Raw genomic sequence first — 14,556 nt, forward strand, 5'->3', positions numbered from 1 at the left:
CCAAGCACAATTTATATAGGCAGCGTGCTCATCTCTCTCTGCCGCCTCTCTGCCGAGGCCGAGGCGAACGAAAGCATTTCTGCCTCGGCTAAGAACTGGTCGGGCAAGTTTCTCGCTTAAGTCTTTCGTTTTGCCAGCCAACGGTAACGCGCGTCGCCGTCTTGACGCTTGGCTTGGAAAAGCATTGTTACTGTAATTTGTTGGCCTTATGCGCCGCACTGCGCTGCTTTCGCTTGAAGTTCATGTAACATTGTCAAAATCAGCTGAACCTGAAGCTGAGACGGAGATCAGACGCTAGGCGTCTACTGATGCCGATGTCGATGCCGATGCTGATGTCGCTGCTGATGCTACACTGTGGGAACAATGTTTGGCGGCTGGGCTGCTTACTTTTACCCGAAAAAGGCGCTGAAAAGCGTAATCTTAATTGTTTTTAAATTGAAATTGAAATTGAAATCGTTTTAATGGCCACGCTTAAGGTAAAAGGCATTTCCCTCTCGCATTTCGCAATGCGCGTCTGTCCATCACGGCAGGTGCAGTGCGCCAGGTGCTGCGCTTAGCCGTGATCGATCACAGGTCACCGATCGCCGGTCACCGGTTCACTGGCTCACTGACTCTGCTGTCACGGCTGGAGCGTCACGTTCGTGAGTGTGTGCCCATTAGAATTTGTGTTACATAAAAGACGGCTAACGAGCCGCGTATGTGGGCCAGGCCAATAAACAGTCAGCCATAAAGAATAAGCCGAATTGGTATTCGATTCGAAATATCATACAACGGCGATCGCAGCCATTCAAAAGGGAAAGTTGCGACACTTCTCTCTGTGGCATGCAGCTAACCGTTGTGCGCCCTTTTTACCGTTGCCCCACCCCCTGTTGTGCGCACTGCTTTAGCTTCTGCTTCTGCTTCTGCTTCTACCTTTGCTTCTACTTCTGCTGCATAAATTTATGTGCATATTTTATGCGTTGTCAAATACCAAAATGGCCAAAACAAACAGCTGGCGGTTGCGGCCCGCTGAGTTATTGACTCGCAGCCAGCAATGTGTGCCGAAAGTCCGCTGGGCAAACAATCACACACACACACATGCATACAGCACATACTATGTTGACCAGTAGCCAGCAGTAGTTGGATGCGACAAGTAAAAGTGCGCAAATAGAGTTGATGCTTGGAGCAGGAGCAGACACGCAGGCAGCGAGGCAGGCAACGCGCCTGCATAAATGAAAGTCATCAGGAAAAAGAGAGTTGATAAGCAGCTGCTGAGCGGCAAATCGCATTCGGGGCCCAGGATGCAAGAAAGTGTTGAGTATATGCTTAATTAAAGCATTATGAATGTGTGAAAACGCAGCCAAACAAAAGGCCGGCAAATGGTGTGAAAACGCTTTTCCAGATCAGCCAGCGGGGCATGTGCAGCATCAGTGAAAGCGAATTTCATATGTGGCAGGGGCAAGTGAACGGGGGCCGTTGGCTGCTGGCAGGAGGCAGACGCAGACGCATTGCGTGCCTGGCAAGTAGGGATGCAAATCGTGGCGAGGCCATCGAACGCAGTTGAATGCTAAATTATTTGACATTTAATTAACTCTTGGTTTCTTTTCCCATTTATTTAGCCTCACTCCGTTATATTGTGCAGAAAACGATGAGAAACGACACTTTCACTGCATTTCGGGGAGGAGCTCGAACTGGAGCCGAGGCTGGAACTGGAGCTGGACCTAAAGGCGGAGCTGCTGATGCAGCTGCAGCTGGAACTGGAGTTGGAGTTGGAACTGCAGCTGGAGCTGGAGCTGGAGCTGGAGCTGAAGTGGTGCTCTTCTTGTTCTATTGTGCGAGAGCAACAGGTTTATTTGGTTTCGCTTTGAAAACCAAAAGTAAAATTCATAACAGTTCAACGAGTTTTTAACTGTGCGACCATAAAAGCCAAATGTGAATATATGTACATATAAAGCCGCAGCAACAAGCGGAGTACATATTTTATTTATAATATTGTGGCTGCTGTTGTTGTTGCTGCTGCTGCTGCTGCTGCTGCTGTGGTTGGTGCTGCAGCAAAAAAGAAAGTTCAACGTGAATTTTCCTTTTTCGTAGACAACATTCACCGCCTTGCGACCGAGCCCGGCGCTCAACGCCGCTCAACGCGTGCAACTTTGCAACTTGAAAATATAAGCTAACAAAGCAGCATGAATGAATGAATAAATGAATGAATGATTGACGGACTGACTGACTGACTGACTGAGTGTCTGTCTGACTGGCTGCCTGGCTGCCTGGCTGCCTGGCTGGCTGGGTGAGTGCTGCCCAGCCACTCGCAGTGGGTGTTCGAGTAAACAACACTGATGTCGCTGCTGCCACAGTTGCGGGCCATGTCCATGCCCCATGCAACAGCTGCAGATGCTGCCCGCACCGGCCCATCGCAGTGAAACCGTTAAGCAAACTGCAATTGCAATTGCCACAACTGTCAACTGCCAACTGCCACTTAATGGCTTAATTTCGTAGTCAGAGCGGGCTGGTCAAGTGGGCGGCGATGCCCTAGACGTGCCTAAGCAGTTCCATAGCAATGCGAATGAGAGAGAGACAGGCAGTAAGAGAGAAAGAGAGAGAGAGAACGAATGAAATACAAATAAATAATATGAATCTCGTTGTTTTTAATTTATTTATTTATAAATTTATTTTGCATAGTCATGAAAAACGAAGTATAGCTATAATAAATACGTAAAAAATATTTATTAATTAAAATAATTCATTTATTCAAATAAAAAGAAAAATCGAAATTGTTTTTTAATTTTTCATATTTTTTTTTTTCTACTTATTTTATTTTTCACAAACCTTATCAAAAAATAAAATGAAATAAAAGAACATTTAAATACATATTTAAAAAAAATGGTTGTTTATTTTTATTTTAAATAATATATAATGAGTTTCACCTACATAATATTTAATAATAATTTATCTCTTTCTCAGAAACATCGTTATCTATATTATATATTATTAGCAATAATTTTGTAAATATATTTCCTCAAGTTAAAATCTATGCTGTCCCCGTTTGCATACATTTTGTAAACACAGATAGTTTGAGCTGAAATAACAGCGAAAAAAAAAAAACATATTTATTGCAACTCCAGTTTGAAAGCGAATTCTGAAAGTTTCAGCAGTCGGTGACAAGATCTAAATGCAGATTTAAATGGGAAAAGATGAATATCGAAATTAAACAAATGAGAGCTTCAACTGAATTAATTACGCCAAACATTTGCGTATCTAACAGATGCAAATGTAGCTACAACTGTTGCTAGGTGAACTCGGCCGCCAATCGGGGTCTGCCGGATGACAGTCAGCGCTAACTATGACCGATCAGCCGGAATTCGCTTGTGGCGGAGGTGAGGGCCATGCCGTGTCACATGAGAAATTTACAGCTAGTGCGACTGTTGTAATCGCCAGCTAAGCTGCCATGGAGATTGGCATTAGCATATAAGTATTTCGACATTTTAGCAACAGTTGGTCGGGCCGCCGACTTTAAGATACAAATTAAAAATGCACGAATACAAATCTCTGGGCACACTTTCACTTTCCATTACGACTGCCCGCCTCACAGATATGCAGCAAGAAGACGAGTCACGGCTACGGCAGCGGCTGCGGCTACGGATACAGATACAGATACTCACGGAGGTAGACAGTTATAGATGCGAGCTACGCATATGGTACATATTAAATTATTATCTAATACAACGGTCATAATCAACGTTTACAGCTAACTGGATCGAGACAAAAGCGTTAAGAGACAGCTCACGGCGACAATTTTGATTGCAGCATTTACTCAATAAATTATTGGTCGCAGAGCTCATGCTGATGCTGCTGTTGTTATTGTTTTATGTAAGTTAGCTACGATTGAATAATTGATGGCCAAGTGTAAACAAATGATGGCGCAATACGAGCAAAGCGCTGCAGAGTCAGAGTCAGCGTCAGTCGCCAGTTATATAATTTGTGAAAAACAACTGCACTTACTTGCCGAATTTACTTCTTTCATCTGCCTGCTTAAGCTTGAAGCCGATTCACACGACTTTCTTTCGAAAGAGAAAGGGTTTCGGCGAGGCTTGAGAAACTTGCCAAAAGCAGAAAAACAGAGAGAAAAAAAAAACTATGTAAGAAAAAACTTAAAAAAAATGAATCGACCAAAAAATTGCAGTTTTGTGTCTCGATCTTAGCCCCGGCGCACGTGTGCCCAGCCCTTTCGCTTTTTCAGTACCTCTTTTTACCAATTTTTCTTTACTTTTGTTTTTCTTATTTGGAGGATAACGTCGAAACCTGAGGCTTTGACAGCTTCCGCGACTTTCACGAAATTGCTGCAGTAACGCCCTTGATGCAGACGCTACGGCTGCTGCTGATGCTGCGCCCCACTTTGCATCATAAATAATGCAGTATGTGCCGCCTAAGGGCCCCCGGACCGGATGCTGAGCGTTTGCGTTTAATGCATTCTTTAAAGTGAAATTTCGTGGAGCGCTCGCTGACTTTTTTTTTTTTTTTTTAAGTTGAAGACTCTAAACGACGCGGTAAATTAAATTAAGTGAAATAAAAGGCAGCAGCCTGAGCCGGCCAAGTGATGTTCATAATGATGAAAAGCGGGCAAATTCTAAACGGCATGCCACAGCTGAGCTGAGCTGCGGTCGCAGCTCGCATTGCTGAACTTTCTTCTTTTGCTTTCAATGGTATTTCGGTCAGAGACGAGCAGCGGACAGTCGTTGATCTACTGATCAACTGATCACGAGGGGAGGCGCGCAGCAAGTGGGTAGGGGGAGTGGCCCTTTAGATCAAACTGGCCAACCTGATCAGACTGATCAAACGGTATTTCCGGCTGGGCAATTGGAGCATGCGTTTGGGGCCCAATTAAAAATTATAATTAAGACTTTAGCTGCTCCGCTGGCTGTGGGCCAAGTTAATGAACCACCACACATCAAGTGGGCTCATTGTCTGAGTTGGCCATTTCACATTTTCCAGGAACATCTCGCCACATATTTGCCAAATGAAAGTACACTGTTTACAGCGAATGTTTTCTTATGCAAAAAGTGAGAGAGAGATAGAGAGGGAGAGAGAGGGGGGCATGTCCGGTCCGGCATAGCCGCTAAACAAGTGTCAATGTCCAGCCGGGGCAGCTGATGGCTTTTCGTCACGATTGCACGGCTTATGGCTCATGGCTCATGGCTTATGGCTTATGGCTTATGTCTGCGCTGGCTTATGGCTACAACTGCGAGCCATAGCCCCGGCCATGGCTCAGCATCATATCTGATGCTCATCATGAAGTGCGCGGGCCTTTTGACAGGAGCCGCAGCGACAACGTCGCGACGTCCGCTTCAAATCAGCTTCAGTGAAAGTTTTTTTTTTTTGCGCTACGAAATATATATAAAAACAAACATACATATGTATAATATATATATACAAATATATATATGTATACCTAATGCATATATAAACAAAGGTGTTTCATGTATCTGTATCTTAAGCTGTGCATGTTCACATGTCCGAACTGAACTTGCGGCACTTTGCGGCGCCCAGCTCAGAGCAATTTGTCTCCGGTTGTTGTTGTTGCTGTTGTTGTTGCTGCTGTTGTTGCTGTTGTCGCGTGTAATTGGCATGCTGAAAGGTATTTGGCTAAGAGCTCGTGTTCGACAACACGCTCAGAGGCATGCTCATGCCGTCATGCACTGCTGGGCTATTAATGGATTAGCCAGATACATATTGTTATACACACACACACATGCATGAGTCGTGTGGCCGTTAATAGCGCAGCTGACCCCAAGCTGCAGCGGTTATAAATCAAATTTTGACCACAACGGCCTCTTGCTGCCAAAGTAAAAGCCAACTGCGCATCTTAGGTGAATGCAATTACACCCAACCATCGCTCAATGTCCACGAAATGCGCCCAGTGACAGGAAAGTGTCTGCAAAGGAGGCGTGGCTGCAGAAATTATGCGGGCAACAGCTCTAATTGGGTCAGCGAGGCGTATACGTAATATTCCGTCAGATGCATCGATTCAATTGTCTGCTGCAAATCAATACAACTCGGCCAGTCTCTAATGCGTAAATAATTCTAATCTCTTAACATCAATTCAACTGCGTAGTGCCAAAGATATGTCGTAATCAATTGGCCAAGTGGCTGGGGCGGACGAAGAGACAAAGATGATCAAAACTTTTGGCGTTTCACGTTTATCACGCAACATTTGATACCACTGCCTACAACTTGAGCGAATTGTGTCTGTGTGTGTCAGTTTGCTTATGTATTATTCATCCTTAGGGCGGGGCTAATGCTCACAGAGAAGAAACAAAAAACAGCAAAAGATGCCATATTTATAAATAACTGTAAACCAATGAGAAAGTGAAATTTTTTCTTATAATCTTAACGATTTATTTTATGCCTCACCTACGGTCATACACACACACACACACGCACATGTGTATATGTGCTTTGGGTCTGGCCTGCATGAATAACTGAATGGACACCTTTTTGGTTTCGGAGCGAGTGTGAGTGCCTTGATTGTGGTGTGTTGTCGGTTGATTTATCAAATGGCATAAATCGAACCAAAAACGGATATAAAACAGCTAACAGCCAGAGCGGTCCAAAGTCGAGCAGCGGTCCCAGCACTTTCTTTCGACTCGTTTGGCCGGCTGCATGGCCACAGTTGTGGTAGAAATTCAAAAATTAAGCGACACGGCCAAGCGAATGCAGCAGCCAGCAAACACCGCCACACAGCAACGAAAACAACTCAAAATCAAAACAAATATATAGCCGCAGTCACAGTCGAACGCCTCGATTCCTACTCTGATTCCCAGCCAGAGCTCGAATCAGATATGAGCTGCGACGTGGAGCGCGTGCTGCCAAATGGTTAAGCTAAATGATTGGATGGGTGGAGGGGTGGAGGGGCTGAGGCAAAGGCGGGCGAAACCACAATTTGAATTTAATTAATTGTCAGGTGGGTTGGGCACAAATCATTTCTTGAATGAATGAATGAATCTTTGCTTGCGCTGCCCGCATCGCCCGCCGTGCCTTATCGGCGCATCGGTTGGAATTGAAGGCGATTAATGCGATTCTCGATTGCAGAGAAAGGCGTGACCCACATTAGATGCTGTTTAAGCCCTAAATAACAGCTTCTAATTGAGATATTTAGTGTTGCTCTAAATCACACACTCAATCATCGGCCCTGAGTCTGAGAGGCTCGACAACTTTCATGTTGCGATCGAGCCAATCAGCGACAAAAACTGAGCATAAAATTGACTTTTATGCCTTATTTTCTAGCTGAACTGAAACACACAAACTGCGACAGCGGCTGCGACTGCGACTGTGACTGCGAAAGTCTAATATCATTATGGGACATAAGATATAATAACAAAAGAAAACACAACAATAGCAACAACTCCAAAGCTGGCAATGACGACCGAAAGCTATGTAGAAGAAAAATAATCGTAAAAGTGAGAGTTTCCACTTCATAATCATTTCTTTCGAGTTTCAGATTCGACTCTGTTTTTTTCCTCCAAATACCCTACACTCAGAGAGTGCATGTCAGAGGGTATTATACAATATATAGGTGATGAGAAATATTTCCAGTGATGAGTATTTATAACATTCTTAAATTGCAACTGTTTTAGTTTCAAAAAGTTACAGGGTATCAGTAGTCGTATAGGTTTTTGTTGAAATATATATTCGCTTCATTAACGTCTTATTCATTCCTTCAGTATTCATCTTCCTCTATCTCTCTCTCTCTCTCTCTCTCTCTTATCTATATTATAGAGTTAAAAGTAACTAATGCCGCTTAAATCTTTACTTGTTTTACTCTAGAGCATCTTCAAGCCGCTTATCTACCATTATATATATCAACTATCATCTGCTTGTCACTCATCATTCCCTATACTCTAGCGTATCTACTAACCAATACTTTTACTAATTATTCCGCCTTTAGCACTGTCTAATTTGCATTAAAGAGTATCTACTATTCGCATATGTCGCTTGGCCTAGTCGCATTTGGAAATTTTATGAAAACTTCAAGCGACCCCGCACAGAAATGCAAATCTCTGACGCCCTATTGTGCAGCCACGCCCACATTGTGTAATGCCAACTGGGCTGCGAAATGAAGAAGCGAAAGCCAACGAACAGAAAAAAACGAAGAAAAAAGGTAGTGGGCAAGCAGCTGGGCGTGGCAGCTGGCCGCTCTGCTTTTAATTGCACAGGTTTCACTTTCAAGGCATTTCATTTCATTAAAAAAATTGTCGTTATCTTTATGATCAGCATTCACACACACGCACGTACACACACACGCACACGCACACTCACACACACGCGGACATATCAAATATGGCATTTCACTTTCGATTTGATGTTAACAAAGTTGCGTTTGTTCTTTTGTTGGCCAAATGAGCCGCTTGCTCAGCGGGCTCTTTTGTGGTTCGCTCAAAACAGCTGGACAGTTAGGTGAACGTTATGCTCATTGTCATTGTCAACGACATTATGATCAGTGCGATCATTATGATCAATCCCGCTGATCAGGGTTGATCATTAGCGGCTATATACGTTCGTTTATGCGTTTTGTACATTCGTTAATTTGTTGACAATAAAAGTGCCAAACTGACAACTTTCACACATCTATAGACGCACAACGAACTCTGTGCTTGTGAGTGTGCGTGCGGGTGTGTGTGTGCGTGGATGTAGAGTGCTGTCAGAGCAACTGCTCTTTACACTAGACTACGCACTATTTGTATTTGTACAATTATTGAATTATTGCTGCTCGTATTATTCAATGTCAGCTTGAGCATATTCAATTAATGCTGGCTGGCCAATAGTCGTCGCATATTGCAACACTTTCACACACGCTGCCGTTGCCGCTGCACCACCTGGGCTACCTGTGCAGTGAAATGGCCAGCATTTCAAAGCCAAATCCGTAAAGTGTGCATTGACCCATGCCCAAGCGCTAACCGCAAACCGGAAAAGCGCACGGGGCAGCGAGCAATAGCAGCAGCAACAGCAGCAACAACACCCAACAGCAACTCCATAGCAACCACAACAGCAACTGTAGCACCACTCTTTGGCTGTGGTTTATTACTGCCTTTGTGCAGTTGTTTAGACCATAAAAGGCCATAACAAAGTCGCACGTGCAACGCATTCCAAATGTTAAGCCTCAAACCATTTTTTTTTTTTTTTTTTTTGGTCTAAAGCTTTTTAGCCTAACCACAACAACAGCTGCAGCTGAAGTGGTGCCATCCACGACCTGAACCGCAGACCCAATCCACCACATAAAAACTAGTTAACAGCGGTTATTGTGGTGCGACTGTTCACGCAGACCCCCACAAATCGTGGTCTACTTTTCAGCTGGCTCCAAAGCTGTACCTGGAGAAAGTCGCACTCAGCTGTGCTTTAAATATTTGCTGAGCTTTAAGCTGCGTCTTTGCTAATCCGCTCTTTGAGTTGTGTGCTTTAAGGCGCAACTCGAAAATTCGCAGCTTCTGTGTATGCTTTAATGTGAAAGTTGTGGCTGTACGTGATGCGCGCCTGAGGTTTGACCAGGATATTTGCAAACAGTCAATTTATAAAGAAGAGCATATTTATTGTTGTGTATATGTGTACAAGGAAAAATTCTGCTAACCAGGAGTGCCCAGAGCCCTGAGAAGAAATGATATTCCAATCATTATGTCGTTCTTGCATGCATACCTGAAAGTTACTAAGATGCCATATGTATACTTTATTAAGAAGTTATAAAATTTCAATTTCACTTTATAAAAAATAGTGAGAATACTCTCGTTTATTATCTTATGGTTGCGTATAAACTTAAATAGCTAGATCAACTCAGCTCATTGTTATGCTCGAGTAAATGTGTAAGAACTTTATGAGGTTTGCCACGGGTTTTTTGGCCTGTTGCATATGTTTTCACACAACTAGTATACCCTGAATTCCCAATGACTGAAGGGTTTATAAATAATATTATATCAAGTTGTTTTAGTTTTCACAGCCTCACATAAACATGATTATTTTACAGCTAATGTCAAGACTTTTCCTTCATTCGGTCCTAAGTAAAATGGGCAAAGCAGTTATGCATGTTAATGTAAATAGAGCTCTTCTACTCTTATAACGGAAAAAAAATATAATGGAAAAAATAACAGAATGCTCGAAAAATAATATTATTATTATTTATATAGCAAGCATTATTATATGTCTAGAATTTTCCAAATTTTTTTTTTTTATTCAAACCATTTTCAATTTTTCAGAAATTTGAGTTCAAAATATGATTTCAGTTCATTTGTCTACACTTTCACTTTCGATTGCCTCAGCAGCTGGAGCAGACGTCGAACACTCTAGAATGACTCTGTGGCCGGATGACGCTGACAATGGTAAATGACGCCGTTAACCTGGCCCACAATGTCAATCGATTTGAGGCGTGGCATTGGCAGCACAAATTTCACTCGAGCAAAGTCACGCAGTTAACTGGCAGAAACAGCGCGACAAACGGCAGCAGAAAATTGTAAAAAAAAAATAATGTTAAATGCTAAGCAAATATAACAGCGATAAAATGGCCCAAATGATCGGCCAAAGTCAGAGAGAGAGAGAGAGAGAGAGAGAGAGAGAGAGAGAGAGAGAGAGAGAGAGGAAAAAAAAGAACTGCTAAATGCTCAAAAAAGCAGACGCAGAGACGGCGTCACATTAATTGCCGGCATTTGTCAGAAGAAAGCCAAGTTAAGAGGCGACGCTCGGTAAACGGCACGTAAATCAGCCGTTGAGGGCAATGGCAAACGCACAGCATCAGCGTTTAGAGATCAGCCATCAGCCATCAACCATCAGCCATCAGCCATCAGCCATGGGCCAAGTGCGCAGTGTCTTAACTGGGTCATATTCATAAGTAAAGCGCCCAGCTGTAATGGCAGCAGCAGTTGGCCCTAACTGTCGCCTTGGCCAGTTGCAGTTAACCAAAGTTGTTCGAACCGCTGGAAGCTTCTTCACTTACAATTTTCATGTTTTTTTTTTTTTTCTCTCTTTGTATTTTGGGAACTTTCTTCAAATTGTTGTTTAGCAGCGAACAACAATGCCCAGGCGAGAATATAAAAGACCGACAGGTGCAAAATGTGCGTCTATTGTTATGGCCATTATTGTTGTTGCATTGTGGCTGCCCCCGTTCAGCAAGCGCCTATTGAATGAGTCCCCAAAATGTTTGTTTTATTTTTTAGCAAATTGCTTTGTTGTATTCTGGCAACGAGTTAGACAGAGCTAGCTAGAGGTAGAGACGGCGAGATGGCCGAGGAAAGTGCAATGGAAATGAAGATCTACAAATATATACATATACATATCTCTATATATATGTTTGAGTGGGTGAAATTTGTAGAAAGCATCTTTGTTGGTTTTTGGGACTGATAACAAAGAACGAAATGGCATCAAATGGAACGAAATGAAATGAAATGAAATGAAAGTGGAGGGCCAAGAAAATGCAAATTGTGCGCAGACAATGCTGCGTATGAGTGATGCCTGCAATTTAAATAGAATGGGCGAAAAGTCGGGGCATTGTGAAATGAAAGATTGTTTCCAGTTTGTTGATATTTTTCGGAATTATTATTTGATTCTTTGATGTAGCAGCATTTGTTAAAATTTTCCGTTTCGGTAAGAGCAGGAAAACACAGATTGAGTATGAGATACAGATACAGATAGATAGAGAGAGATAGACAGATAGATACAGATTGATAGAGAGATAGATGGATAGATAGAGAGATAGATAGATAGATAGATAGAGAGAGATAAGTTGATGATAGATAGCAAACAGTGACAGTTAGCTTAGGCGACTTTGATTTTGATTTATGGGCGCGACTAGTTCAAAGCATTTTGTGCACATAAATCAAAGCGCAGCCGTGGAAATACAGTTAAGATAGTATGAAATAGTGTCTTGAGTGCAGAGTGAAATTAGGTTGGGCTGTGTAGAAGTGTAGAAGTTGGGTGTTGGCTTTCGTTGTTGGTTTATCGTTGTTGACTGCGTGTAAAGATGAAAAGTGAAGTTGAATGGTGTTGTTGTTGTTGTTTTGTAGTTGTTGTTATGTGTGTGGAATTGATTGTTGTGGATGTTCGACGTCTCTCGGCTCTGAGAGACTACAATTGGAAGGCACTTAATTGGTTGAGGACCACGCGGGCCCCGCTCTCGTTCACGTTGATTTTTTAGGTAAATAAATTAAAATAAATAATTTATAAATAAATATAAATATAAACATTAATGGTCATCGTTTTGTGTTTTGTGTAGTTTCGTTAGCGAATTTTCCATCTGGTGACCATCGTTTATTTACCGCCTGGCCTGCTTGTAGCCCTGGTAGGCAATGGTCTGGGCAACGGGTGCGCTGTAGGCACCGTGCGAGTCCCAGCCGGAGTTGCCCGAGGACCAGCCACCGCTGGCAGCACCACCGCCCGAGGACCAGCCACCGGAGCTGACAGCGGCAGAGCCGGCGTTCTTGCCACCGAAGAGACCACCCAGACCGCCGAGCAGACCACCGCCGCTGCCGCCAGAGCCGCCCAGGCGACCTAGACCGCTGGAGGCGCCAGCAGCCAGAGCGAGGAAGAAGGCGATAACGGACACAATCAGAGCCTTCTTGGCCATGAAGAGCAGACCAAAGATGGCGCCAACGGCGAGCACGGCAACCTTAGCACCAACACCCAGGAGGATGGGCAGGAACTTCTTCAGGAGCTTCTTCTTGCGGGTACGCGACTCAACAACCAGCTCACGGAGATCGGCCTTGATGTCATCGGGAATGGCGCGGGCAACGCTGCGGGCGGCATTGGCGAAGTTGAAGTTCAGAGAGCGCTCCGCCAAGAAGCTCTTGGCATTGTCCATGAAGTAGTTGCCCATTTCGGCGGTGCGTGCCTCTACAGTGGGTGCGGCCTCAACGGCAAGAGAGTTGTCCAACGATTTGCCCTGGCGTCCATCGTTGGCCTTGACCAGAGAGACGCCGCCGAAGAGTTCGATTTGGGGACTTTCGAAGATGGACTTGGCCTTGCGGTAGAGCTGCAGAGAGAAAGAGAGACACGTGGAGAGAGGGGGAAGCACAAATTAGCGAAGTTCGATCAATTGGTTCACAAGCTACAACTAAATATTTGATAATTATTAACAATTATTGTTCATATTCCAAATGATTGTGATTGTGGTGCACTTTCACTTCTGCCAGGGCGTCCTTTGCACTTATATAACAAGTATATGTATATATAGATGTTCATATGGTTTGTCTTTAGAAGACTTTCACTTGCAGGTTCATTTATCGATCTTGCTGATGAGATCATTTGCACTTTCACTTTAATTGATGATTATGATGATTATGTTGTTATGTTGTGGTTCAAGTTCTTGTGTAATATGTTTAATCCTTGTTAGTTAATCCGTACCGTGAGCTGCAGACACGAGATGGAATCAGCTTCCAGGCACTTTGCAAATGCGCCGGGCTGTTCATCGGTGGCGGCTGCCGCCTTAACAGGATCGGCCGAGATGCCGGACGCCAAAAGCAGGACACAAGCGGTGGCAACGAAGAACTTCATGGTTGTATATGATTTGTTTTGAACTAAACTGAATTTCTTAAGCACCACCGAATTCACTGGTGTGTTCATTCGAATGGAACAAGCTGCGGTTTGATAACTTTTCGACTCAGTCAGGCTGTTTTTAAAGAGTTTTCAACCTAACGGACGCCTCGACGCGGCATAACGTAAAATTATGTAAAAAGTGCACAAACACACACACACATACACACAGAGACAGAGCCGGCCAGAAGAGAGCGACCCAGCATTGGGCCCAGGCAGCGACGTCGACAGCGCGTACACAAATATGTATAAGAGGGCCCCATTGCCGCTCCCTACACGTGCGGGATGCGAGAGAGAGAGAGTGAGAGTGACAGAGAGAGAGAGAGAGAGGGCAGCAACAGCATCTCTGCTCTTAGAAGACACATTAGGTGAGCAGCGACGCCGACGCTAAATGCTCACGCGCTTTTGTTAGCTGTTGTTGCTGTTGCTGTTGCTGCCTCTGCTTCCGCATTAAAGAAAGTCAACAGCAGCGACGGCGACGCTGCGGCAACCGCGACTGCGCAAGGGCTTGACGCAGCGGCGCCGGCGCAGAATGTGAGCGCGCGAGAAAGTTTCGTCCGTAAGCAGGCAGAAGAGCGAAATGTGAGCAAGCCCCAAGGTTGTCTGCCGTTGGCCCGCGCTGCTTGGGCTGCCTCGCTCACGCACACAGACAGAGGCTAGCATGCATACGATTTGCTGCAGCCTCCGTAGCTTCTCACTCTCTCACACGTACACACGCACACACACGCTCACATACGTAGGCAGAGAGTGTGCTGCTGGCTGTAGCATTCTTCGTTGAGTTATTGTTATTGTTATTGCTCTTCGCGTAAACTGTTGTTGTTTCTGTTAGTGGAGTTAAAGCTACACAGATTACAACACATGAGGTGATAAACAGGTGCGCAGCTCAGCCCACCAACCCCGCGCTCACACTCTGGCCCCAGCATATGTAGCAGTCGCAACTAGTGTGCCATATTCTTCTTCAACCTTTGTTAATTTTGAACGCTTTTTGTTGTTGCTTTCGGTTGTTTTTGGCCG

At 44.2% G+C, this 14,556-nt stretch overlaps 1 protein-coding gene across 1 annotated transcript; it reads right to left on the minus strand.

The window, feature by feature from the left end:
• Positions 1–11,527: 11,527 nt before the first annotated feature.
• Positions 11,528–13,615, minus strand: Osi6 (DUF1676 domain-containing protein Osi6). Its single transcript, XM_018098107.3, has 2 exons — positions 13,354–13,615; positions 11,528–12,982 (listed from the first exon to the last, which is right to left on the minus strand). The coding sequence occupies exons 1-2, from the start codon at positions 13,570–13,572 to the stop codon at positions 12,266–12,268; spliced, it is 936 nt and encodes a 311-aa protein (XP_017953596.1). The 5' UTR covers positions 13,573–13,615; the 3' UTR covers positions 11,528–12,265.
• Between the last annotated feature and the right edge of the window lie 941 nt (positions 13,616–14,556).

This window comes from Drosophila navojoa, chromosome 2, assembly GCF_054131105.1.
Source record: "Drosophila navojoa isolate 15081-1374.11 chromosome 2, UAZ_NAV_1.0, whole genome shotgun sequence".
NCBI lineage: Eukaryota > Metazoa > Arthropoda > Insecta > Diptera > Drosophilidae > Drosophila > Drosophila navojoa.